Source organism: Neoarius graeffei, chromosome 18 (genome assembly GCF_027579695.1).
Source record: "Neoarius graeffei isolate fNeoGra1 chromosome 18, fNeoGra1.pri, whole genome shotgun sequence".
Taxonomy (NCBI): domain Eukaryota; kingdom Metazoa; phylum Chordata; class Actinopteri; order Siluriformes; family Ariidae; genus Neoarius; species Neoarius graeffei.
In genome coordinates, this window is record NC_083586.1 from 49948810 (window position 1) to 49975672 (window position 26863).

At 42.6% G+C, this 26863-nt stretch overlaps 1 protein-coding gene across 3 annotated transcripts in view; it reads right to left on the reverse strand.

Moving 5' to 3' along the window:
* Positions 1 to 3552: 3552 nt before the first annotated feature.
* Positions 3553 to 26863, reverse strand: part of poll (polymerase (DNA directed), lambda) — a 29565-nt gene continuing 6254 nt past the window's right edge. For all 3 annotated transcript variants that reach the window (XM_060898980.1, XM_060898978.1, XM_060898979.1), the window contains exons 4-10: positions 16247 to 16544; positions 15843 to 15957; positions 11679 to 11999; positions 10230 to 10403; positions 8061 to 8189; positions 7025 to 7193; positions 3553 to 4442 (exon numbers count right to left, since the gene is read on the reverse strand). In XM_060898980.1, coding sequence (XP_060754963.1) covers positions 4081 to 4442; positions 7025 to 7193; positions 8061 to 8189; positions 10230 to 10403; positions 11679 to 11999; positions 15843 to 15957; positions 16247 to 16544 — 1568 coding nt within the window. In that variant the 3' untranslated portion in view covers positions 3553 to 4080. The remainder of the gene's footprint in view (positions 4443 to 7024; positions 7194 to 8060; positions 8190 to 10229; positions 10404 to 11678; positions 12000 to 15842; positions 15958 to 16246; positions 16545 to 26863) is intronic.

Genomic DNA, 26863 nt, shown 5'->3' on the forward strand with positions numbered 1-26863 from the left:
CATAAGCTACACACATGGAATCGGCTAAGCAGGGTTGTATATACATTTAATGTGTTTGACAGGTCCCAAGATCTCAAGCCCTGACACGCATATCCCTTGATACATGTGAAGTAAGTGTATTATCGCCCAGCACTTTCGTGTTGTTTACTTTTGTGTATGTCAATAAATAACATTATCCGTGTACCATACAAACACAGGAACACCTAATTTAGAGTATAGTCTCTCTTATTTCTTACCCTGGCAACAGTCAACTTGTGAATCGCCGATTTTCTTGGTCTTTTTCTCGGCTCTGCTTGGTCCTTGGCTTCTGGGTGCCTCGCACGAAGCGCTCCCATTTCTCTCTTTGTCCGGTCTTTTGGGAAACGATGAGTACTAATCCCATCAAGATTGGTGTTGCTACACCCTCCTACGATACATCTGTTAACCATTTTAATAATTATGTGATAACGTTGAAGAAATTTGCAGAAAACCACCAGGTCATTTTCTCATAAACAAACCAGCGCTGACGTAGGATTCAGAGGGAGGCGTCCCGCACGCGACATCACGAAAATCAATGTTTGCCGGGAAATCCAAACGCCAAGTTTTTTCAGAGGCGGACCAATTCGCCTCAAATGGCTTGATTTCAACTGAATTTTTCTGGTATTGCGCAAGGTAAAAAAATTGCACAAAATGCAACAGATATTTGACCAAAGTTTAATATAAAATAGGAGAATTACATTGATCTTGCTCCTGAATTTACCCGTGATATGCACTTTAATTGAGCCAATGCCATATATTGTATTTTGGTGACAGAAAATTAAAACATCCAAACATATTTAAATAATATTGGCTGGCGTTGAGTGGTATATCAGATATATTCCATTCAGATAGCATGATACTGAACGAGTCGAAGACGAGTAGCTGAATGGAATATATCTGACATACCACGAAAAAAGCCAGCCAATATTATTATTATTATTATTATGCATACACATTTGATGGAACAATTATAGATTTTACAAAAAGTTAAGAACAGGGCGGTAACTTACCAATATTGAATGTTGATTCTGATTGAATGTAATTCAGTGTTCTGTCAATCCAGTGTACATGTACAAAGTCAAAGTTCTAACAATAAAAATGGTACAGTGGGGCAAAAAAGTATTGTCAGTCACCAATTGTGCAAGTTCTCCCACTTAAAAAGATGAGAGAGGCCTGTAATTTTCATCATAGGTATACCTCAACTATGAGAGACAAAATGAGAAAAAAAAAATCCAGAAAATCGCATTGTCTGATTTTTAAAGAATTTATTTGCAAATTATGGTGGAAAATAAGTATTTGGTCAATAACAAAAGTTCATCTCAATACTTTGTTATATACCCTTTGTTGGCAATGACAGAGGTCAAACGTTTTCTGTAAGTCTTCACAAGGTTTTCACACACTGTTGCTGGTATTTTGGCCCATTCCTCCATGCAGATCTACTCTAGAGCAGTGATGTTTTGGGGCTGTCGCTGGGCAACACGGACTTTCAACTCCCTCCAAAGATTTTCTATGGGGTTGAGATCTGGAGACTGGCTAGGCCACTCCAGGACCTTGAAATGCTTCTTACGAAGCCACTCCTTCGTTGCCCAGGCGGTGTGTTTGGGATCATTGTCATGCTGAAAGACCCAGCCACGTTTCATCTTCAATGCCCTTGCTGATGGAAGGAGGTTTTCACTCAAAATCTCACGATACATGGCCCCATTCATTCTTTCCTTTACACGGATCAGTCATCCTGGTCCCTTTGCAGAAAAACAGCCCCAAAGCATGATGTTTCCACCCCTATGCTTCACAGTAGGTATGGTGTTCTTTGGATGCAACTCAGCATTCTTTCTCCTCCAAACACGACAAGTTGAGTTTTTACCAAAAAGTTCTATTTTGGTTTCATCTGACCATATGACATTCTCCCAATCCTCTTCTGGGTCATCCAAATGCTCTCTAGCAAATTTCAGATGGGCCTGGACATGTACTGGCTTAAGCAGGGGGACACGTCTGGCACTGCAGGATTTGAGTCTCTGGCGGCGTAGTGTGTTACTGATGGTAGCCTTTGTGACTTTGGTCCCAGCTCTCTGCAGGTCATTCACTAGGTCCCCCCATGTGGTTCTGGGATTTTTGCTCACCGTTCTTGTGATCATTTTGACCCCACCGGGTGAGATCTTGCGTGGAGCCCCAGATTGAGGGAGATTATCAGTGGTCTCGTATGTCTTCCATTTTCTAATAATTGCTCCCACAGTTGATTTCTTCACACCAAGCTGCTTACCTATTGCAGATTCAGTCTTCCCAGCCTGGTGCAGGTCTACAATTTTGTTTCTGGTGTCCTTTGACAGCTCTTTGGTCTTGGCCATAGTGGAGTTTGGAGTGTGACTGTTTGAGGTTGTGGACAGGTGTCTTTTATACTGATAACGAGTTCAAACAGGTGCCATTAATACAGGTAACGAGTGGAGGACAGAGGAGCCTCTTAAAGAAGTTGTTACAGGTCTGTGAGAGCCAGAAATCTTGCTTGTTTGTAGGTGACCAAATACTTATTTTACTGAGGAATTTACCAATTAATTCATTAAAAATCCTACAATGTGATTTCCTGGATTCTTTCCCCCCCATTCTGTCTCTCATAGTTGAGGTATACCTAGGATGAAAATTACAGGCCTCTCTCATCTTTTTAAGTGGCAGAACTTGCACAATTGGTGGCTGACTAAATACTTTTTTGCCCCACTGTACAAGTCCAAAAAGCCGGAACAACAACAACCCAACTTCTATACAAGCTACATACAGGTTTACAGTTCAAGTTCAGTTACTTTTGGTCGTAGTTAATTGTTACATTGCAGTTGATCAAAACAAAAGGGCTTTGCTGAGTGAAGTCCTCTTGTAAAAGTCTCCGTCAGTTTTCCCTCACCTCCAAGTAGAACTTTGACAATATTTCCGCTATTGGTCTCTTTTCCAGTTTTTCGATGTCCGTTGGTATGTTTTTCTCTTGTAAATATGCGTCAAGAATACCCAGTGAAGTTTTGTAGCCTTTCGGGTATTCAACACTTCTGTCTCTTTCAAAATTCTTTCTAAATCTTCCGCTTTTAATAAAGCGAACCTGGTGGCCATGTTTGTTCACAAACTGTCAAAGACACTCGCTTGCGCAAAAGATTTACATCTCCGACGTGTCTCTTTTCCAGTTTTTCGATGGCCGTTGGTATGTTTTTCTCTTGCAAATATGCGTGAAGAATACATAATGAAGTTCTGGTAGCCTTTCGGGTGTTCAGCGTGTCTTTAGTTTCAGCTTTCAGTTTATTTAGTGCTTAATCCTAGCATTGAATTAACCTCGTCTTCTCTCTTTCCCAGCTGACAAAGAAACGATTGTGCACATGCGCAGCAGAAAAGTTTTGTCATTGGATCTTCGAAAGTGCACCAATGTGTGATATCGTGTTGTCTTGACAATGTGTAATATTATAACAATATCGCAAGGTCATGCTCCATTGCGGAGGGTGGCGTAATACATGGAGGATAAGCGATATGATAATATTGCATGCCATCAATAAACCCACTCGAAGGGAATAGAATATATGTTTTTTTATTCCATGGAAAAAGTGGCCCGTATGTATAATAATTAACAATATTTGCAGTATGGAAATATCCCATCCAAAAGTGTTGCATCCTGTGGTAATAGTGCGCCACGGCTGTTTTATCAGGTAACCAATACTGGACCTCATTCACACATTCTGGCACTCGCATGATCTTTTCTTCATCCGTATGTCCATTACAATCAACTAATCTGATTACGAAGGGTCAATATCAAGCAGCACAATAAATACAGAAAGGACCTGGGCCCATAGTTAAAAAGAGTGATGATCAAGGATCAATCCCTTCATCGACATAGTAGTTTATAAGATAAAAATATATTCTTCCATAAACATTCTGAGGGTGGATAATTGATTATTGTGTAGTCTAAAAAAAAAAAAAAAAAAGTCATGTACTGCACCTTTATGCTTTTACATCGAAAACACCAAAAGTTTAAAATATAACTATGAGAAGTACAGCAGCTCGGATATGCTTTCATTCCTATCCTCTTCTGACATCCTGCTACCAGTCTCTCTCATGAGGCTCTCTGTACGGGATGCCCAGGTGCTCAAAGACCGCCCTCTCAGTAGGCGTGCTCAGCGGCAAACCTGGTACCACCTTCAGACCACGCTCACGTACCACGCCTGTGTTCAGCGAGTGTTCCGACAGACTCATGGACTTGGTCTTGGCAAGTGCACGCATGGAGCGATTGAAATGGGCCGAGCCGGTGAAGTAGAGTAAGGCGCATGCGAATTCCTCGTGCGGCACCACAATTACGTCGAGCCTCCGATGACGCTGACCCGGGCCAGGCAGGACACATACGCCCATGTACTTCTTCTGCTCGCCGTTCTCCTCGTGGCTCACCAAATCGTCAGTCAAGAAGCCTGTTGAATTCAAAGGAGCAGCTAAGAGCCATATTTCTCTCAAGATTTTTGAGTCTAGTATTTGTTTCACATCAATTCACAACTTACAAACATTTCAGTGTATCAAAACATGTAATTTGCCAATCACTCTGCAGAATTAAGGATGCCTTGTTTTTGAACGAGTGGTGAAATATTAGGATTATAATGGACGTACAGTTGTCTTGACTGACTCCGACTACACATTAATGGTACAGTCAGTGATTTTTGTCCAAGTTAGTGGGTTTTAAAACCCAAATCCAATCAATCAATCAATCAATCAATCAATCAATCAATCAATCAATCAATCAATCAATCAATCAATCAATCAATCAATCAATCAATCAGGTGGCGTGATCAACAAGACTGACAGGCAAGTAAAAATACTTCCTTGTCCTGACTGGTTGCATGTTAGTCGTCTACATGATGTTTTTTTGTCTCGCTTTTACAGAACATGAGACACCACAGAGACCAGAGTGTTTTCATCTCATCTCATTATCTCTAGCCGCTTTATCCTGTTCTACAGGGTCGCAGGCAAGCTGGAGCCTATCCCAGCTGACTACGGGCGAAAGGCGGGGTACACCCTGGACAAGTCGCCAGGTCATCACAGGGCTGACACATAGACACAGACAACCATTCACACTTACATTCACACCTACGGTCAATTTAGAGTCACCAGTTAGCCTAACCTGCATGTCTTTGGACTGTGGGGGAAACCGGAGCACCCGGAGGAAACCCACGCAGACACGGGGAGAACATGCAAACTCCACACAGAAAGGCCCTCGCCGGCCACGGGGCTCGAACCCGGACCTTCTTGCTGTGAGACGATTTGAAGGCCATGATTTGATTAATTGTTGGCATACTTACTCTTAAAACAGGAAGTCAGGATGACGGCGTGTTTGATTTACACAACAGCCGGCTTGGGTTAAAGACATTATAGAGGGCATTTAACTGGATGAACACAAGACTAGTATCAGACGACTCATCAAAAAATGTATAGTTTTCCCAGGAATATTAAATTACAAAAATTAAAACAGGAACAGGCAGCACGGTGGTGTAGTGGTTAGCGCTGTCGCCTCACAGCAAGAAGGTCCGGGTTCGAGCCCCGTGGCCGGCGAGGGTTTCCTCCGGGTGCTCCGGTTTCCCCCACAGTCCAAAGACATGCAGGTTAGGTTAACTGGTGACTCTAAATTGACCGTAGGTGTGAATGTGAGTGTGAATGGTTGTGCGTCTATGTGTCAGCCCTGTGATGACCTGGCGACTTGTCCAGGGTGTACCCCGCCTTTCGCCCGTAGTCAGCTGGGATAGGCTCCAGCTTGCCTGCGACCCTGTAGAACAGGATAAAGTGGCTAGAAATAATGAGATGAGAAAACAGGAACAGCTCTAAAACGAGACCGTCAGTGACAGCGTAGCTCGCTCTGGCCCTGTCTAGTCCAGAAGGAACGATCTAAAGTGGGCCACCTTGCGCAATAAAATGTTGCAAGCTATATATAGAAGCAATATTCACCCTAGGAATACCGACCTATTTGCTAGAAAGAATCCAAAATGGCGAGGAACTGACTGAGAAGAAGCGATTTTTGTTGAACTGCTCATTAAGGCTTAATTAGTCCATAACTTCATTAATAATTGTAATGAAGCAAATCTGGGTAGAAGTTATATGCACCCTAGGTACCCCTACCTTCATGCCAGAAAGAACCAAAATCGGTGAAGAATTGAGGGAGAAGAAGCGATTTTCATGATATCTCTGCAACAAGTCAGCGACTGGTGATTTATTTTTTGTCACAGAATATCGAGCATGTTCGATACCTGCAATCTGTCGCAAGCAACAACAACAACAAAAAAAAAATCGCTGTCGCAAATATCCGCACACGAAGTGATTTTTCGCTTACGTCAAAAAGTTGCGCGACCAAGCGACGGAAAATCGGCCATGTGCGCCGTGCTTAAGGGACCATACAGTATATCTCTCTGGGAACTTAGGCACTCTGGGTAGCTTCTGGATATGAAAATAACAGTTCTGAGGTAGAGAATGATGAATCTTCTAATTATTTTCTTTAAAAATTTACTTATCATTCATACCTTCGAATCTAATAAGTTGAGTAAAACAGCATGGTCACGTGGTCCGGCTCAGCCAATCAGAGTTCGAGAATCGCTCAACAAATATGGCATCGCTTCTGGTCATGCTAGACCTGAATCGAAGACGATTTTGGGGTGGAATAATTGGATTTGAAGCAAATTATGGGCAGCGATGATGATAAATTGCTTGAACATTGAACGGAAAGTTTTTTTTTTTTTTCCTGGGATCGAGTAGCCGGCGTAGACTGTCTGTGTAGGCGGAGAAAACCGCTGGTCGCTGGTGCTTGTGGACATCTCTGACTAGGTACCAAAAAAATAAATCCAAACACCAAATTCTGATTTCTGGGGCCCTTTAAAATCACTGATTAACCTTTAACGTTGTCAACACACCCTTACTTTAACCACTAGTAAAACCTAGAGCAGGTCGACCAAGTAAATGATTTACGACTGTCCACATATCTCCAAGTGACTGCACGAATACAGTGTAAGCATACCGCTCTGATGGAGGATCTGGAGCACTTTGCCGAACACACCCTTGTGCGATTGGCCATCTGGGTGAGTGATAAGCACGTCCACGTCTCCGCATGTGGGCTTCCCGCGTCGGTACGAGCCGCACGCCACCACTAGCAGCTCTGGGTTCACGCTGTGTGCCGCCGCTTTCACCTGTCAATCAAAAACGCTGCTTAACCAACGCATGGCCATATGCAGTAATGTTCAACAGCACTGGCAGTGGGTTAACGATTAATGCTTCGAGTACACCAGCTGCCTGGGACGAAGCAAAATTTATGCAGAGAGGACATCCAAGAAAACACTCATTACTTCCCAGTGATGATGGCTGCAAGAAATATATGTGAAGGTTCACACGTATAACGCGAGTCCGAGAACAACTATGGGAAATATATGTGAAAGACAATAATTTAAGATCCATCACTGGAGATGGAGATTACATGGTCTATTCTCTCTATTCTGTATCTGCTCCCTGCCTCCCACCATTTAGGCTTTGAACCTGCTCGAGGAGAGGTTACATGCACTACATATCATTCTGTCAGAGCAAAAGGACACATGCTATTCTCATCTTCTTCATCTGTACTTTCTATCTGGCCGGAGAGGGAAAACCAAGCGATACTATAAGAAAAACAACTGGCTTCGGGCCTCGGCTCAGCCACAGAGCAAAGGGAGTTTCTGACTTATGATGCGCCAACTTTCAGGAGCTCCTCAGGGAGAACGTACACGCTCGCTGCCTCTGGTTTCGCCATCAAGCCGCTAAAAAAGATCGACAGCCCTCTCTTAGCCAAAACAAACCTTTTTGTCTTATCGCATACATATTACACTGAGAAATGTGCCCGTGTTTAGAAGATCTCAGCATGCATTGGTAATATAGCGCTGAATACTCCCTTATGGCTATGTTGGCTTGATAGGATGACAATGGTGATTTCCTTTACAGCTAGCTCTCGACGATAATTGTGCCTCATGACATGGTTATAGTTATGACATGTCGTGAACTGGGATGCGATGAAGTCTGTTACGGACCGTTTTCTCGATGGCGGTCGCCTCGCTTCTTGGCATCCGATCGAGGAAGTCGTCGTAGTGCTTCAGGCCAATTCTCAGCGTGTGAGTCAAAGTGGCCTTGGTGCGAATATCCTCCAGCGTACGAAAGCCCTGAATTGATAAGAACACAGTTTTTTTTTTTTTGTTCAGGTAAACTTTGCAACTTGTGACCTGTATTTCATTCATGGGTTGATGGACATATTTTATACCAATAACAACAACAACATTAACAAACTGGCTTTGTTTTTAATTTCAGTCATTTCATACACGACTCTGGTAGCTCGTTTAAATCAAACGAGTCTTCCAGTCGTCAGTTTTAGAACACATTTATCAAATACAGGGTTAGTCAAAATTATGTGAATACTAATGGATTATTTTTCTCCTGAACGTGTGGTGACCACTGCTGGCGTAACTGGGACCCTACTGTTTTTGACGCCCCAACAGTGATGCCAGACGTCTACTTAGAGATGGTGCAGCAGTACGCCATTGATGAACTTCCACTACAGATCCGATTGGCTTCTACCATTTAAGTGTTAACATAATTTTGACTAACCCTGTATAATATTCAGAATGCTGATGAATTACTGGTTCCGAAAGTGTTGAATCATTTTCTAGAACAGTAGCTCTGACGCTGGTTCTAGCTACAAAGCAAATAACAGGTTTATAAGAACGATCAATTGATTAAAAAAAAAAAAAAGCTGATATGTTTTCAGTGAATTTATTTAGCATTCATGGAAGGAGTCTCCAGTGTCAAGCAGAAGTAAAGCTGTAGGCTGTCTCACACAAGAAAAGTCTTCATGTTGGAGAAGAACTGCATGGTTTTTCTGGAACATGACAAGCTGCACAGGAGGAGCCATGGCCTAATGGGTAGAAAAGCAGCTTTGGGACCAAAAGGTCACTGGTTTGATTCCCTGGACTAGTAGGAATGGCTGAAGTGCCCTTGAGCAAGGCACCTAACCTCCAACTGTTCCCCAGGCTACTCTGGGTATGTTGCATGTCTCTCTGGATAAGAGCATCTGATAAATGCCATTAATGGAATGGAACCTAACTTGTTTTCCTGCTCCTCTGTTCTTAAAGGTAACTATTAACGCATAAAAGGTACAAAGTGTGGTTCTTTAAGAAACAACTTGCTCTTGTAAAATTGTAATCATTGACAAATTGCTGTGTTAAGGTAAATAAAACATTTTGAGAAAATAAAACCACCTTGCTGTTGATAATTTTCCTAGAACAGCAAGCCCCATTACATACACTAACCGGCAACTTTAATAATCTTGATTCTAAGATTCCGGTTCTTGGCTGGCAGGAGTGGAACCCAACGTGGTCTTCTGCGGTTACATGCTGAGATGCTTTTCTGCTCACTATGGTTGTAAAGAGTTGCTATATCCTTCCTGACTCAATCTGGCCATTTTCTTCTGACCTCTCTTATCAACAAGACGTTCGTTTTCACCCACAGAACTGTCGCTCAAAAAGTCACGTCAAAGTCCGTTTTGGCGGTGCCGATCTCTGTTTCGTAGCCCTCGGCCTCTCGCCTATATTACATAGCTAGGGTTACAGTGGTGGGCTGTTTGACTCCCGACCCGCATCTGTATTGCAGCGAGCCTTGCCAGATGGCAGTAGGCACCATTTTTATGATGGTCTTTGGTATGACCCAACTGCGAGTAGAATTCGCGACCTCCCGATTGAGAGGTGGACACGCTAACCGCTAGGCAACTCGCCGGTTAAACCAACACCCATGCCACAGTGAAAGAAAGAATGGTCGCTCACTCAATGTTTTTTGTGCCATTCTGTGTTGTGTGTGAAAACCCCAGGAGATCAGCAGTTTCTGAAATACTCAAACCAGTCCATCTGGCTCAAACCAACACCCATGCCACAGTGAAATGAAAGTCATACTTCTTTCAGATCACAGTTGTTCCCATCCTGATGTTTGAAGTGAACATTAACTGAAGCTCTTGATTCGTATCTGCGTGATTTTATGCGTCAAAGAATCGGCTGATTAGATAACTGTATAAAACAGCAAGTGGATGGGTATTCCTAACAAAGTGGCTGGTGGGTGAGTGAGCGTGTGTTTGTTTATACATACACGTTTATTTGTTATTATATCACCTTCATAAAGATAGAAGAACCCGAGCTTGTTCATTCAACCCTTCTTACCTGTTGATACCAAAGCTGGGCAGTCTTTGCGCCAACACCCCAGATGTTGGTGAACATCTCCAAGACTGGCACGGCCTCTCCGAACTGGTCCAGCTTCCTGAGATGCCCACTCTCCATGATCTCCACAATCTTATCGGCCATGCTCTTGCCAATGCCTGGGATCTTACAGGCTTCCTGTTAATAATCAGGTCGGGTGTGTATAGTACTTGCTTTTTCTCACTGTTTGAATAACTTTGTATCTTACGTGTTTAAAATAAGCTCAGTGGTTCCTCACACAACTCGGGTTGCAGCAAACAAGTACTGGATATTTGTCCTAATTTTGACCTGAAACTCTGGCTCAGTATCAGATTTTGTCATATTTTCTGATTCATTCCACAGATGTATTTTTAATACACAGTGCCTTACATAAGTATTCACCCCTTGAACTTTTCCACATTTTGTAATGTACGAAACTGAAATGGAAAGACTTAATTGGGATTTCCATATGATTTACACAATATGTATGCATCATTTGATCGGCTAATTAAAACAGTAGACTTGTTGATTTCCGGAATGCATAAGTATTCACGCCCTTGTGTGAACACGTAATAGAACCATCACTGTTTCTAATTACAGCTGCAAGTCCTCTGGGAAATGTCTCGACCATGGGGACGGATCCAGCCCAAGAATCTGACCGATGCACATTTGTAGAAATAGTTGTACTAATTTGACCAGATCGCTATGGAGCTTCACGGGGGCGTAGAGCACACCGAGCCTTTTCTGAAGAAGGCAGCCACGACCCGCTATGACCGCGGTTCGGTCCGCTATTAGGCCCTGAAGCCTTGTGCGAGCGCGGCTCGCTGAAAACTTTAATATGGCTCCAGCCGCGTGCGCACACGGATTTAAAAATTCATAACTCGGCCACCGAAACTCTTTGTCCCGCCACTCTTTACAGGCACCTCCATCCCCCTGAGACCTATCAAAACAGCCCAGGCACGGTCCGCTATAACTGCGGCTCGACCCGTTATTCACGGCGAATTTTGACCTCGTTCTGGAGCACGTGATTGATTTGAGCTAGATTCTTTGTCTCAGGCCACGCTATACAAAGCATCGTGATAATACAGGTAATTAGGTCAGGTAACCATCACCGCTTACTACAGGTGATCAGATCCTGAATCATTGGTCTGTTGGTTGAGCGTGGTTATAGCCCATGCAGCCAACTAGCGGTAAAGTAAACAAACGCCCTGTGACATGCCAATTGGTGCACATATTTCTCTGGCCTGGATCCGTCCCTCTACCAGCTTTGCACATCTGCGTCTTTGATGCTTTTTCCGCGGCACTGTAATTTGTAACGAGTTTTAATTTGCGATCGTACTGCTGCCGCATTGCAACACATCCTGCACTAAATTCAAATCACAAAGCTTAATTCGTGATATCACCGGCACACTTAAATACTATCCTATCACTAACCTCATATGAAGAGATCGCCTTGTGATGGCTCTTGAGTGCATTAACTGCTTTCGAGTAGCTCAGCGCCCTCCACTTGTCACCCGTGTGTGTGTACACTTTGGCGAGCTGCTCCAGCTTGTCAGTGATGTGACTGTTGTGGTTCTTGCTCTTTCTCTGAGACGACTGGGCGCACACCCACTTTCCCAGCACCTGCGTCTTTTCTGACACGTTCTGCACAGCGTCTAAAGTGCCGGAATTGTGTTTAACCCCGTTCATCAGAGCTTCCAAATCATTCTGCGACACAGCGTCTTCCTCGAGAGGTTCTTCCTGAGTCTCGGGTACCTGTGGGGCATGAAAAGGAAAGAACGTGGGTTATGTCTATTGAATTAGGTACCAAGAGTGCTGATATAGGATCATATTTTGGCTTTTGTTTCATGATAAACATTGATTTGAGTGGTTGGATTTCAAAATCAAGTCCTTGTAAAACAGCTCTTAGAAATGAATTACTATGCTATTATCACTATTTAACTTTTCATGTATTATGGGCTAGAGGTCTGCGCGGGACAGAATTTTCAGTCCCGCTCACGCCTGCTCCCGCATTGTGCAGTCCCGCTCCCGCCCGCTCCCGCAAAGAATTATGATTTTCAGTCCTGCTCCTGCCCGCGCCTGCCATATTTTGTCCTGCTCCCGCCCGCAAATCCCGCACGATGCAGACGTTCGCGTTATTTCTCACGAAAGTTCTTGTCATTGGCTTGGGGAATTAAACATGCTGAGCTTAGCTGAGCTCTCCACTGACCGATCCTTCATTTATTGTAAGTTTATTGTTTAGACTCTGACATTCTGCTGACACATTCCAAGTTGAGCGCTGCATGCGCTCATGATTGACAGCTCTCGCTTTGATTGACAGCTCTCACTTTGCGCACTCGCACTCCCACTTCCGAGTCTGTGGCGTTATGATTTCAACTGTGATTTCATTCTCCTCTCATATGAAGTGCTGCACAACCACAACCAGCTCCTCAGATTATACACTGTCTATTTCTAGCTTTAAATTGAACAATCTGTGCGATACACAGTCCTTTTTAATACTAGTTAATACTTTTTAATGCTTTTTAAAATACTTTTTAATACTTAGGACTAATACTCTTGACTTTTTAACGGTAAATGTACCTCTTTTTAAAGCAGCACTTACTTCTGAAGCACTGTGAGCTTCACTAGAGGAGCTCTGCTCTTCTGCCATGATCGGAGATCTCAAACACGGAAGAGCGGAAAGGAATCGGAAACATACGCGAGATTAGACCACATCCGCAAATTTAGGCATCTTAAAATGTTTTTATTAATGCCAAATAAAATATCCAGCACAAATTATATACGATAGACATAAATTAATAATTTATAAATTTTATTTTAAACACGTTTTTAGTTAGCGGGACTGCAGCTTATCACCTCTCCCGCCCGCGCCCGCATTGTGCACTCCCCCTCCTGCCCGCAATGAGCTTTCAAAATTTGTCCTGCGCCGCACTGCTTTGCGTCGGGTCCCGCGGGACTCCCGCGGGAGTGCAGGGCTCTATTATGGGCTCTTCGTGCCAAATTAATAAAGACAGATATGTCTGGGGTAAAGGACATTTTAGAACGCGGCGTACATTTCGCGTCTCCGAGATAAACCTTTTTGTTATTTTTCACAAGAGAAATCTTTATTGAATCAGTTTTGAACAGTAATGCAAATTATGATAAACTTTCAGCAGTAGCGATGCTTCATCTATATTTTAGACCCAATTTATTCATAAAACATTAACTAAACGACTCCCACCCCTTCGACTCCTGATTCATCCATTCAACTCGAATAAACATGAAGTGATTCAGTCTAACTATCATTTTTTTTTGGTGCTTATTCTATTAACGGTTATAAAATCAATTGCATATTTTCTGTATTATGTGAAATTCCAGTAATAAAAAAGTATAAATTTTTTTTTATCCGTCCCAATATTCTTGTTGACTCTGTTATAAACCTGTATAAAATCCACAAAGGCTTTTAATAATACGCATGACACCTGCACCGAGAGATGTCACTTCCTCTGGCGGGAAACTTCAGAAAGGCAGCGAGGTATGTTATGTTTCTTCTCTCGTTAATTTGAACAAAATGTTGAGGATACACTAAGAGTAGATTAATTATTCGTCAACTCTGTTATTGTGACACTGCAGTGAATCTCTCACTCGTTTTTTAAAAAAACAGTAATGTGATTAAAATCCGGGCGGCACGGTGGTGTAGTGGTTAGCGCTGTCACCTCACAGCAAGAAGGTCCGGGTTCGAGCCCCGTGGCTGGCGAGGGCCTTTCTGTGCGGAGTTTGCATGTTGTCCGCGTGGGTTTCCTCCGGGTGCTCCGGTTTCCCCCACAGTCCAAAGACATGCAGGTTAGGTTAACTGGTGACTCTAAATTGACCGTAGGTGTGAATGTGAGTGTGAATGGTTGTCTGTGTCTATGTGTCAGCCCTGTGATGACCTGGCGACTTGTCCAGGGTCTACAGGGTGGCCTGATATTTTGTGGTGGGCTTTCCCTGTTCATGCAAGGCATTGTGGGATACAAATTTGAAACAAGAGAGAAAAACGGAGGATGTGAGTGTGCAAATGAAGTGTGAAAGACCGACTACAGTAATGGAAAGAAAGCGAGAAGAAAAGGCGCTATGTTATATAAGAAGGAAAGGAAACACAGGACCAAACTAATAAATATCGGCGCTCAGCGAGCACCTCAGTGTGATCAGCTTTCGCCCGTAGTCAGCTGGGATAGGCTCCAGCTTGCCTGAGACCCTGTAGAAGGATAAAGCAGCTAGAGATAATGAGATGAGATGATTAAAATCCATAAAATTCTGTTTTGATACATGCCATGTGGTTGCTAGTTTGAGGTTAGCGTGTGGAGTTAAGCCACAAAATGGTGGAAAATGTCAACTCTGTTGAAGGTAGACTGCTTTTCAGATTTTTCAAGTGTAGGTCATAAAAAGAATTTTCCCCGACACCCAAGTATTTTTGTTTCGTGGACCGAAAGCTACTGAATTCGAATCACAGACTTCCAATTTTATTAGTTTTTTTTTTTAATAGAACAATTAATGAATTTATAGCCACGTGGCCCTAAATTCTCTGCTATTTTTTCCTGCTTCACCATGACGCAATACAAGATGCTACATCATGCATGACGTGGTGGGCTTTCCCCGTTCATGCAAGGCATTGTGGGATACAAATTTGAAACAAGAGAGAAAAACGGAGGACGTGAGTGTGCAAATGAAGTGTGAAAGACCAACTACAGTAATGGAAAGAAAGCGAGAAGAAAAGGCGCTATGTTATATAAGAAGGAAAGGAAACGCAGGACCAAACTAATAAATATCGGCGCTCAGCGAGCACCTCGGTGTGATCAGCTGTTCGTTTAGTGACAGAATGATGGAACTGTCAGTGCACGCGCAAAGGGAAACCTGCGCATGTGCATACACACACACGGACTTCATCTGTCTGCTTGACTGCGCGAAGAAGCGAGCGATTTCATGCGCATTATTTGCTCGGGAATCCCTTCAAATTAAATAACTTCCTAGCCACAGAATGGCCTGATATTTTGTGAGATATTACAGAAATAAACATATATCACAATGACTAAATTTCAGAGGGAACTAAATTTCACAGGTTTTATGAAACCGAAAGGCCGTCTAGCTTTAATGGATTGCCCAGTTTAACGTGAACAGAGCTGACGATGAATAAGAGTCAACACTTGAAATGTACCCGCAATTACTGAACGGGCCACATATACAGACGAAGTGATTGTTAAAATCAGGGTTGCCAAACCGGATTAATCAATTAAACCTTTCTGATTCACTGTGAACCTTGTCAAATGGTTGCCACACTACATTAAAATCTTAATTATATCCATCATTACGAGCTTACTTGTTTTCACACTGATAAAATACAATATGGTCGAGGCCGTCCTGACTTACAGGAGGCGGGAAGCCTTGCTTTTAACTGTTAAATTACTTTTACAGTAATTTTTCTGCTGCTCAGAATGACCCGAATAACTCAAAACAATCCCTGACATGATGATTTGAACAACAGGAGTTTGACCTTGATCAGCATTTCTGCTTTGAGACACTTTATAAATTAAATAGGCAAACAAACAAACAAGCATCTGATGGATTCTGCAGAGGTTTTACCACGTCAGCTGGATCATCCTGAGCTGATTTGTGATCAAGTGGCTGCGTTTTCTCAGGAACAGGGATGCAGCTGACAACGTTCTGTTTTGGCTCCGCAGCGGGAGCATCCTGAGGACTATGGACGACAAAAAAAAAAAAAAAAAAAAACGCAATAAGCAAATTGTTGTGGAGTTGTATTGTAATTTTACACACAGCAATATCATTTGAGCTCGATTGGTTTTATAAACAGTTACGTTTCAAAGCAAGTGCCAAATTAATTCTGATAGGGTAGAAAACTATGACAGTGTTACTGATTTTTTGGTGTTTCAGGACAAAAAAAAACCCCAAAACAAACCCATACAATATAGTTCTAGTTTCCATACATGCTATATACTCAGAATTATAATTCTAATAATCAGAAATACCGGTCACATGGATGAAGCCTGTAGTCTTCTGTGCTCAGAAGCTGCTTCTCAGAGATGCAAGCACTGAGCCAAGTGCACTTTACCAGCTGCACAGCAGGAGGAAAGGTTTCCATCTTCAGCAGCCTCAGCGCTCGCTCCCTGTCCACCGACTCGTCCACGACCACATGTGTACAAGCGGGACTGTACGCAGCTTCCACCTGGCCTCCATTCTGCACGATCTGCTGCTGGAATATGTCACACCGGGCATTTCCTATACCAGTAGGGACTATGTGGATGTAGACACCCTGAAATACATTCCCTAAAAGTGAAAAAACAGATGCTGAATAGCGGCAAGCAACCGTCGTCCTATAAGACTCCTTCCAGATGGACACACGTAGCCAATATAAACCGTTTCCGTCACAGACGTGGTATTGTTCAACACAAAACATCAATCTGTAACCTACGATGCAGGTTTTACATCACACAACACTGATACATCTGCCTAGCTGTGAATAAGTTATCGCTTGGTCATTATTGTGATACTGGCAATTTAATATTTATTTTTTTCACAAAATCGAGTCATCATGAGCGAATAGCCGACGAGACGCGTAGCACCGAGTTGGCTATAATCCATGTACGACCAGAGTGAGGGGAATAACTGTTTTATTCTATCCACGTTCACCGGATTTTGAGAAACGGACCATTTTTATTTTATTTTTTGCAAATTTGATGAATAAAAACTTGATACGAAACGTCCGACAAAATCATTTCCACTTAGACGGACTTCTTAAAAACCGAAAGTGCCGTCTTGCCGAGGAATAGAATAGCTTTGAAGATTTATTTAATTCTTCCTTGGACATTTCAGTTCTGTAACTTTCAAGCTTCTTTGAGCTTTTGAACCATCTCATCTCATTATCTCTAGCCGCTTTATCCTGTTCTACAGGGTCGCAGGCAAGCTGGAGCCTATCCCAGCTGACTACGGGCGAAAGGCGGGGTACACCCTGGACAAGTCGCCAGGTCATCACAGGGCTGACACATAGACACAGACAACCATTCACACTCACATTCACACCTACGCTCAATTTAGAGTCACCAGTTAACCTAACCTGCATGTCTTTGGACTGTGGGGGAAACCGGAGCACCCGGAGGAAACCCACGCGGACACGGGGAGAACATGCAAACTCCGCACAGAAAGGCCCTCGCTGGCCACGGGGCTCGAACCCGGACCTTCTTGCTGTGAGGCGACAGCGCTAACCACTACGCCACCGTGCCGCCTGCTTTTTAACCAGTCTAAAAAAAAAAAAAATATTCAGCAAATTTTAATGCTTAAAGATGAAGAATGTAAACGAACCAGCGAAATGACAGGAGCAATTTGTGAAAAATGTGATAATAATAATAAAAGATACGTTCTTACGATCAAATACAACCGTGATTCCAAAAAAGTTGGGACAAAGTACAAATTGTAAATAAAAACGGAATGCAATGATGTGGAAGTTTCAAAATTCCAAATTTTATTCAGAATAGAACATGGATGACATATCAAATGTTTAAACTGAGAAAATGTATCATTTAAAGAGAAAAATTAGGTGATTTTAAATTTCATGACAACAACACATCTCAAAAAAGTTGGGACAAGGCCATGTTTACCACTGTGAGACATCCCCTTTTCTCTTTACAACAGTCTGTAAACGTCTGGGGACTGAGGAGACAAGTTGCTCAAGTTTAGGGATAGGAATGTTAACCCATTCTTGTCTAATGTAGGATTCTAGTTGCTCAACTGTCTTAGGTCTTTTTTGTCGTATCTTCCGTTTTATGATGCGCCAAATGTTTTCTATGGGTGAAAGATCTGGACTGCAGGCTGGCCAGTTCAGTACCCGGACCCTTCTTCTACGCAGCCATGATGCTGTAATTGATGCAGTATGTGGTTTGGCATTGTCATGTTGGAAAATGCAAGGTCTTCCCTGAAAGAGACGTCGTATGGATGGGAGCATATGTTGCTCTAGAACCTGGATATACCTTTCAGCATTGATGGTGTCTTTCCAGATGTGTAAGCTGCTCATGCCACACGCACTAATGCAACCCCATACCATCAGAGATGCAGGCTTCTGAACTGAGCGCTGATAACAACTTGGTCGTCCTTTTCCTCTTTAGTCCGAATGACACGGCGTCCCTGATTTCCATAAAGAACTTCACATTTTGATTCGTCTGACCACAGAACAGTTTTCCACTTTGCCACAGTCCATTTTAAATTAGCCTTGGCCCAGAGAAGACGGCTGCGCTTCTGGATCGTGTTTAGATACGGCTTCTTCTTTGAACTATAGAGTTTTAGCTGGCAACGGCGGATGGCACGGTGAATTGTGTTCACAGATAATGTTCTCTGGAAATATTCCTGAGCCCATTTTGTGATTTCCAATACAGAAGCATGCCTGTATGTGATGCAGTACCGTCTAAGGGCCCGAAGATCACGGGCACCCAGTATGGTTTTCCGGCCTTGACCCTTACGCACAGAGATTCTTCCAGATTCTCTGAACCTTTTGATGATATTATGCACTGCAGATGATGATATGTTCAAACTCTTTGCAATTTTACACTGTCGAACTCCTTTCTGATATTGCTCCACTATTTGTCGGCGCAGAATTAGGGGGATTGGTGATCCTCTTCCCATCTTTACTTCTGAGAGCCGCTGCCACTCCAAGATGCTCTTTTTATACCTGGTCATGTTAATGACCTATTGCCAATTGACCTAATGAGTTGCAATTTGGTCCTCCAGCTGTGCCTTTTTTGTACCTTTAACTTTTCCAGCCTCTTATTGCCCCTGTCCCAACTTTTTTGAGATGTGTTGCTGTCATGAAATTTCAAATGAGCCAATATTTGGCATGAAATTTCAAAATGTCTCACTTTCGACATTTGATATGTTGTCTATGTTCTATTGTGAATACAATATCAGTTTTTGAGATTTGTAAATTATTGCATTCTGTTTTTATTTACAATTTGTACTTTGTCCCAACTTTTTTGGAATCGGGGTTGTACTTTCATTCTATACTTTGTTGCCTTTTTTTTGTATTTCTTGGGTTTTGTTTTCAAGCATAGTTTTTAGTTCGTCCTCGGTTGGTTCAGCAACATGGTCCGCCATTTTGTTTTTCCTCTACTCATGGTATATGAGCTGATAGCCTAGTAGTAGAGTAGCCAATCAGAGTGCATGATTGCTCATATCCAGTGAATGTGGATAGAAAGATTTTATATATCACTCCTGTTGAAAGCTCAGCTCTTATTGGTCAGAACAGGGGCATAGCTGGGGGGGGTCCTGGGGTGCCCGTGACCCCTCTCCCCCCCCTTGTCGGACCATACATTTTTTGAGTAGCCACATAAGAATATTAGAAAAGTGCCCACTGTAATTTTTCTAACATTTTTTTTAAACTAGATTATCACCTCAGCCTCATTAGGGTTTCTATAACCTTGTATGGACTTCCAGTGGTTTGGGCACGAAAACCCAGTTTGTCAGTGTGTGTGTGTGGGAGAGGCGGATGTAAGTGCAGATATGTTAAATAATACACAGTATGATATGAGCATAAAGTGCGTAAAACGCACACAACAAGCAAACAGTCCGAAACGGCAGGCAAAGTCATAATCGAGGAAACAGGCAGGAGGTCAATCCAGGCGCGGACAGAATATCAGAGGCAAAACTATACAAGATCAAGGGACAAGAAACAGGAGTCAAAAAACCAGGAGGTCAACAAGGACAGGGCCAGGAAACAAGGCTCAGTAAGACACACTAGACGTGGCGTAATATTCGCATCGTCCTTGCATGGGTGCAGTCCTGAAATAGCCCAAACATAGTTCACTGATTAAAGACAGGTGTTCTTTGTTAACGGCGCGCGTGCCGGAGCTCGTTAGGGGCGCGCGCAGCCCGAGGCGCGCCTTCAGATGCACGAGCCAAGGCGTGCAGGACTGAAACAGTTCTGTGCAAGCGCAACACGATCGCACTAGAAAGCATGGTCAAGCTGCCAGTGTAGCTGCAGTCTTTTTAATTGCGAATTACGAGTATCTCCTCTTGTGTTAATAATTCGCCATGTCAAAACAAGCGAAACTTTCCTCCTTCTTTCGACGTGAAGAAAGGCAAGCAATTTATTATACATTTTTTCCATCAAAGTTACATTTTGTGGCTTCGAAGCTAAGTTTTAGTGCCGTTTCTAGAACACATCATCAAGAAAACGTGGAAGAAACCGCAATAATGGAAGAGCCGGTTTCTAAGCTACCTAAAACTAGCAATGGTAATTTATTTTTTGTTACATAATGCACTCAGGCTGCCAGTCAATGCGTGACCCCCCCTTTGAAAAATCTTAGCTACGCCCCTGCAGAAGGTGTTGATTCATTCACACACAGTGACAGTGGTTCCAGCTGTAAGGTTTATATTCATATACAGGATTCTTACACTTTTTCACCAGTTTTTTTCCATGACTTTTCCAAAACCTTTTACTGAATTTCCATGACCATCGCTGGTTCATCACTGCTCATCGCATTTATAGCACAGCCCCCAACACTAGTTTACATAGCAGACCCCCTCATGCACAATCACATCATACACATACCTATTTCACGTCACCATTCACAACACTGTTGCCCCCTTTCTTCACACACACAGACAACTACAGTACTGTACCTCATGCCCCTTCACATCACATATGCAAGTACACACCCACAGTCCATGTTTCCCCAAATATCCAGTCCATCTGTCCCAAACCCATAGCCCATGCTCTCAGCAACCCACCCCCTGCCCAGGCCCAACCCCATAACTTTGTAATTTGTGCATTACAAGCATTTTGGTACTTTGGCACTATGACCCCCCCCCCCCCCCCCCACACACATATGCACACAGGCAGACTACTGAAATTTACAGGTGCTTTCACAATAGGCCTATATTGTAATTTAACCATTGCCTAAATGATATCGTAAATGCGGAAAAAGTTACAATTTGAAGACGACATTGAATTAGCCTGGGCCCACCCATCCTAAGTGTGACGCAACACGAGGGCCTGTTGCGAGCTTAGTCTGGCCAGGCAAGCTATCTCCAGCTCTTCCAAGCTCCCGAAAAATCGGGAGCCAATCAACTTTGAGCATCTCCAACGGCCCTGGGTAGAGGCGTGTTCAAGGCAGTGACGTAGTAGAACTGCGACCGGAAGCCATAGATTGTTTACAGAATCTATGCCGGAAGCGCTTCATTCACTAGAAACATTACGAACATGGAGCAAGTTCTCATTGAAAACGGAGCAAAGAGCAGCCCTGGAGGGATTTATTGAAAGGAAGGATGTTTTCGCCTTGCTCCCGACCGGCTTCGGTAAGAGTTTAATCTACCAGTTAGCCCCGTCGCGTCACATACGTCAGAGGAAAGAGTGATGTGATTGGTTTAAGCTTCGTCACAGCCTTTTCTGGCTTCGACCAGTAGCAAACTGAGGCATTTCAGGGAGGTGGGTCAACCACGCACTTTGGGAAACGGTTGGGCTTAATATCTTTGCCAGACCAAATGCTCGCAGAGCTTTGAAGTCGCGTTAGCCAGACTAACATTGAATGTCTATTTATTTCTGTGTTCAATCAGTTTAATCAACAACATTTACATCCGAATCCAGCAAGGTCCTCAGGGCCCTACACTGAATATTAAGCATTGCCTAAATGGCATCATAAAAAAATGAAAATAGAGGGTGAAAAACTGAAAAAGTGGAATGTCTATTTCCATCCCTTTCCTATAAATTTAAGCAAAATAAAATCAATTGTGACCTCCAAATTCAGAGAATACACAAGATTAAGAAATGGCTAGGCTAATATGGCTTCACCTATTACAAATTAAGTCTTTTTATCCTTTAAAACGCAAAACTCTCAAGAGTCATAAAACTGAGGATATTATCCAATCCAGTATCTTATTTACCATCTGTACACGCAAAAAAAACCCCATCAAACGAGAGCTCCAGGGCTCCAGCATCGTAATTCGCCCCGAGGCGAGCCGCGGCGCTCCGCTTAGGTTTCGTTTCTATCCCGGGCTCCAGCCCGACTTTGGACACCCGTAGCTCGGGCAGGGGAGGTCCCAGCATCCCCAAACTTGACGCACCACGCCTAGCACGCTACAACTACTAGCACATCGCACGTTACGAGGAGGGTGTGGCCAGGGTTGTCAGATGTGACTAATGATTTCCAGCCAAAAAAATGCTCAAAAACCGCCTGGAGGCACTAAAACCTGCCTAATTTGAAAACCGCCCAATCTGGCAACACTGGGTGTGGCAGTCAATAGGCATAGCCAGTAGGCTACGCAGACTGCGCTAGACAACATTTCCAAGACAACTTGTGGCGATTTACATTTTATTACATCAATTTTATAAAGATAATCGATGAAACACTAGATAGATTTCCATGACTTTTCCAAAACTTCTGAACAAAATATTTTTTTCCATAACTTTTCCAGGGCCTGGAAATTTAATTTTAAAATTCCAAAACTTTTCCAGGTTTTTCATGACCGTACAAACCCTGCATATACTTGTTTTACTGTGTTATAGTTTCTATAGTAGACAGCAGATTCTCGACATAAACGGAAAATTGTGTAGTTGTTGATATGGTGAAGCTTTCTGTGACATGATGTTTATTTATTTTGGAAGGAGCCTCAACTGTCCGCTTTCTGTTACAGAACTTAAAAGTAAGGTAGGCGGCTTTGGAGAAACCAGCAAGAGTAAGGTAGAAAGTATCCAAAGGGAAAAGCCCTCCTTCCAAAAACAAGTGAATGAGCGCTGCCGAATTACTGCTGGTGGACGAGAACGCGTTGGAGGGAGGAGTGTAGGGCATCAGTATCATATCCAAAATACCCCATGTTTCATTCACATAGTAAAGAAAAAAAAATAGAAAAACCAAAACACCTACCATGATCATAATAAATGTAAACAACAAACATGGCTACTTTTAGTACTCACAGCTGTTGACTAGCTTGCTAGTGTGAGCAATATGTCTGCTGAGCCTTGTGGAAGACTCAGATCATGTGTAATGTGTGCGTGAGCAGAGCGTGCACAGGAAAACAGACAGGCAGGTAAGCCATCCAATCATTTCTTCTGGGTCGATTTTCTTTTTACAGCCCTGTGACGGCCACAAATTATGGATTTTTTTTCTTTTTATCGTCAGAGCGTTTGACTGCTCTTGGAATGTAAAGAGAATTTCAAGAAATATAATTAAAATGCTTCCAAAATAAATTGCCTACCCTCGCTTTAAAGTTACAACTTTTACAACTGACACCCATCCGATCAGTAGGGGAGAGCGTGGGAAACTTGGGACACGTTTTCGGCTTTTGTAGATTGTGTGAAATTCTTTGCCGGTAGTGTCACATTCGTACTGCGTTAATAGAGGATTTACTATCCCCTCTTACGACAACATTAGTTTCTCAGCTTGTCACATATACTGACCTTCAGGCTTCACTTTTTCTCTCATTATTTTCTGCTGGGAGACTTGGGACATAATGGAGAGACATGGAACAAAAATAAAATCCCTAGACCTACATGTTTCATTTTTATTCATTATCAAAACTTGTAACATTTGAACTGGGTGAACACACAATGCTGGTACAGCAACAGAAAAATGTCAGTTTACCGGAGGTGGACAGTAACAAAGTACATTTACTTGAGTACTGTACTTAAGTACACTTTTGAAACTTATGACTTTAACTTCACTACATTTGAAAGACAAATATCGTACTTTTCACTCCACTACATTTCTATCAAGGTCCTCATTACTCGTTACTATGAAGCAGCTTTGAAAGTGGATGTTTTTTCTTTTTTTTCCTAAAACATGATGGTTTTTTCGCAGGTGACACTGAGACAGACTGTCAGTAATCACTAGGGTCACGTCACGTCCATAGACTGTATAAAATCAAGATCAGTGATTTCTCAGCAGCGTTATTTAACACGATCAGTTGATGGCAGAATGGAAGGAGGCGGTTCTTCTGAGGAATGAACACACACGCATGGCTTTACCTGGAACCCATGTTTCAGTTTTCTGAAAGGATTAAAGATTCATTTCATTTTAAATGTTTGCTTTGTTTGCTGAAAACAAGCCACATCGTGGCCTATAAAAACTCACCGTCCGACCTGCGGAAGCATATCGAGTGATGTAAACGTTTTATTCCAAGACAAAGCTTGCAATAAAGTTGTCTGTGCTTTTAGAGCTAGCGAGAACGTTGCAATAGCTATGCAGTCTGGTTAGTCAAATCACTTTCTATGGATTTGCCCGCCAAGTTTCTGTAGCCTTGTCCACGGCTAATGTTAACACATAGCTAGTTAACTTGGACACTGTTAGTTAGCATGTAAAAACGGAGTTACACTAACATGAATAACGTTAACTTATCTGAAGTCCTTTCAGAAATATGTTTTAGCATAATCTTGCCAAATAAACAGAATGTGGAAATCTTTCTTTTCTAGTAGCGTTAGCTACCCAATATGATTTCGAGTTTGAAAAGAGTTTGCTAGCATGTCAGGTGGCGCTTCACTGACTAGCTAGCTTAACGTTAAACCACCATGACGGCACAGCACGCGTTCATTTTGTGAATTCACAAAATAATCCAGTCGGTTGCTTCAGAGGCATTAGGTTTTGTAAGCGTTGTGGCAATAATACAACAATGCGTTGACAGAAAATGTACTTTTAATACTTAAGTATTTTTAAAAGCAAGTACTTCAGTACTTTAACTTAAGTAAAAATTTGACTGGACAACTTTCACTTCTATCGGAGTAACATTTGACCAGTGGGATCTGTACTTTAAGTAATGAAGTTGTCCACCTCTGAAGTTTACCCAAACCACCTTCTTCTTCTTTCGGATTCTCCCGTTAGGAGTCACCACAGCAGATCATTCTCCGCATGTTTGATTTGGCATAGGTTTTACACCGGATGCCCTTCCGGACGCAACCCTCCCCCAGTCTATCCGGGCTTGGGACTGGGACAAAGAATGCACTAGCTTGTGCAACCTGGGTATTTTAGCTAATCTGCATGTAGTTTACTCAAACCTGACTAGACAAAACAGTTCCATTCTCAAGAAGGAATGAAATAAACTTAATCCTCATGCAGAAACACGCCCACATTTTTAACAAAAATTTTAAACCACAATAAAAAACAACAACTGTAATTTGATAAATTGTCCCAACACTCCCTATCTGGCCATTTTGGGAAAAAAAAAATCCTTCAATGTTTTTCCACAGAATTTAGGTTTAATAAATAATACTCGATATGGTAACTCTGGGCTACATACTTTAATTCCTAGCAAACCCTGAATTCACCAGCGTACATTACACCATAGAGTGGAGGTGGACCGCGAAGTAGAAAATACAAGTTTTGGTTGATAAAATATTTACTTGCACAAATCTTCCTGCAGTGTCCAGTGGTTGACAAAATACGGATAGGTCATGGACTATGGAAATATAGTAACGAGTGCTCTGAGAGCAAAATATCCCACGCTGGCAATTAGAAGAAGAAACCTTTATTTGTCACATGCACACTTCAGTCACAGTGAGATTCATCCTCTGCATTTAACCCATCTGAAGCAGTGAACACACACACACGCACGCACACCCAGAGCAGTGGGCAGCCATACTACAGCGCCCGGGGAGCAGTCAGGGGTTAAGTACCTCGCTCAAGGGCACTTCAGCCCAAGGCCGCCCCATGTTAACCTAACTATAACTATGCTATCAGTGCTTAATACACCCTCATGAAAGTACAAGTTTGGTAATCAAGGGCCATAACTCTGGAGAAATGTGACCGAATTGAACGAAATTGTAATATGTGCATTACTGACATATAGTAGAGCCTTTTGCCAAATTTCAGAAAATTCCGGCAAAAATTGAGAGAGGAGTTGATTTCAGAAGACGAGCACACTTTCATGAAATTGTCAAAGTACAAGTTTAGTCATCAAGGGCTGTAACTCTGGTAAAATGCGACTCAATTGAACGAAATTGCAATATACGTATTACCGACATATAATGAAGAATCCTGTCAAGATTCGCGAAATTCCTCCAAAAATTGTGAGAGGAGTTGATTTCAGAAGGTGAGTACCTTTCCCGGGATGGACGGACAGACATCGCCACGACATAATCCCTCTTCGGGCCTTTCGGCCAGCGGGGGATAAAAAACCTTTTTTAACAGAAATTTTTAAATCTAATTATTATTAGTCCTCAGTTATGTGGAAAAAAAAAAACTTTCCGTTCATATGAATGTAGTTGTAAATAAAAGGTGTAAACACTAACCGCACCCACAAGCCTCATCTGAAACTTTAAGATTCTGTAAGTGTTAAACCGCACTGAAGATTCCACATTAATGGTCATTTTAAAGCTGAAATTTTCTAATAGCTCTGAGTTCACCAGCTGGGATCACCATGGTGGGACAAATTCCAAACACCCTTTCTGCTCTCTTATTTTTCTGTCCCTTCCTGGGACAGATGGACAGACATCACCACGACGTAATACCCCTTCCGGCCTTTTTATTATGGATTGGTTACGGATTTCATACAGATGATGTATCACGGATGGTTAAGTTTACGGACGTTGCTATGAGTCTACGGAACAATGACACGGACATTACAAAGATTGTCTCCATGGCAGTGTTGTTTTTGGCAGCCATTTTTGATTT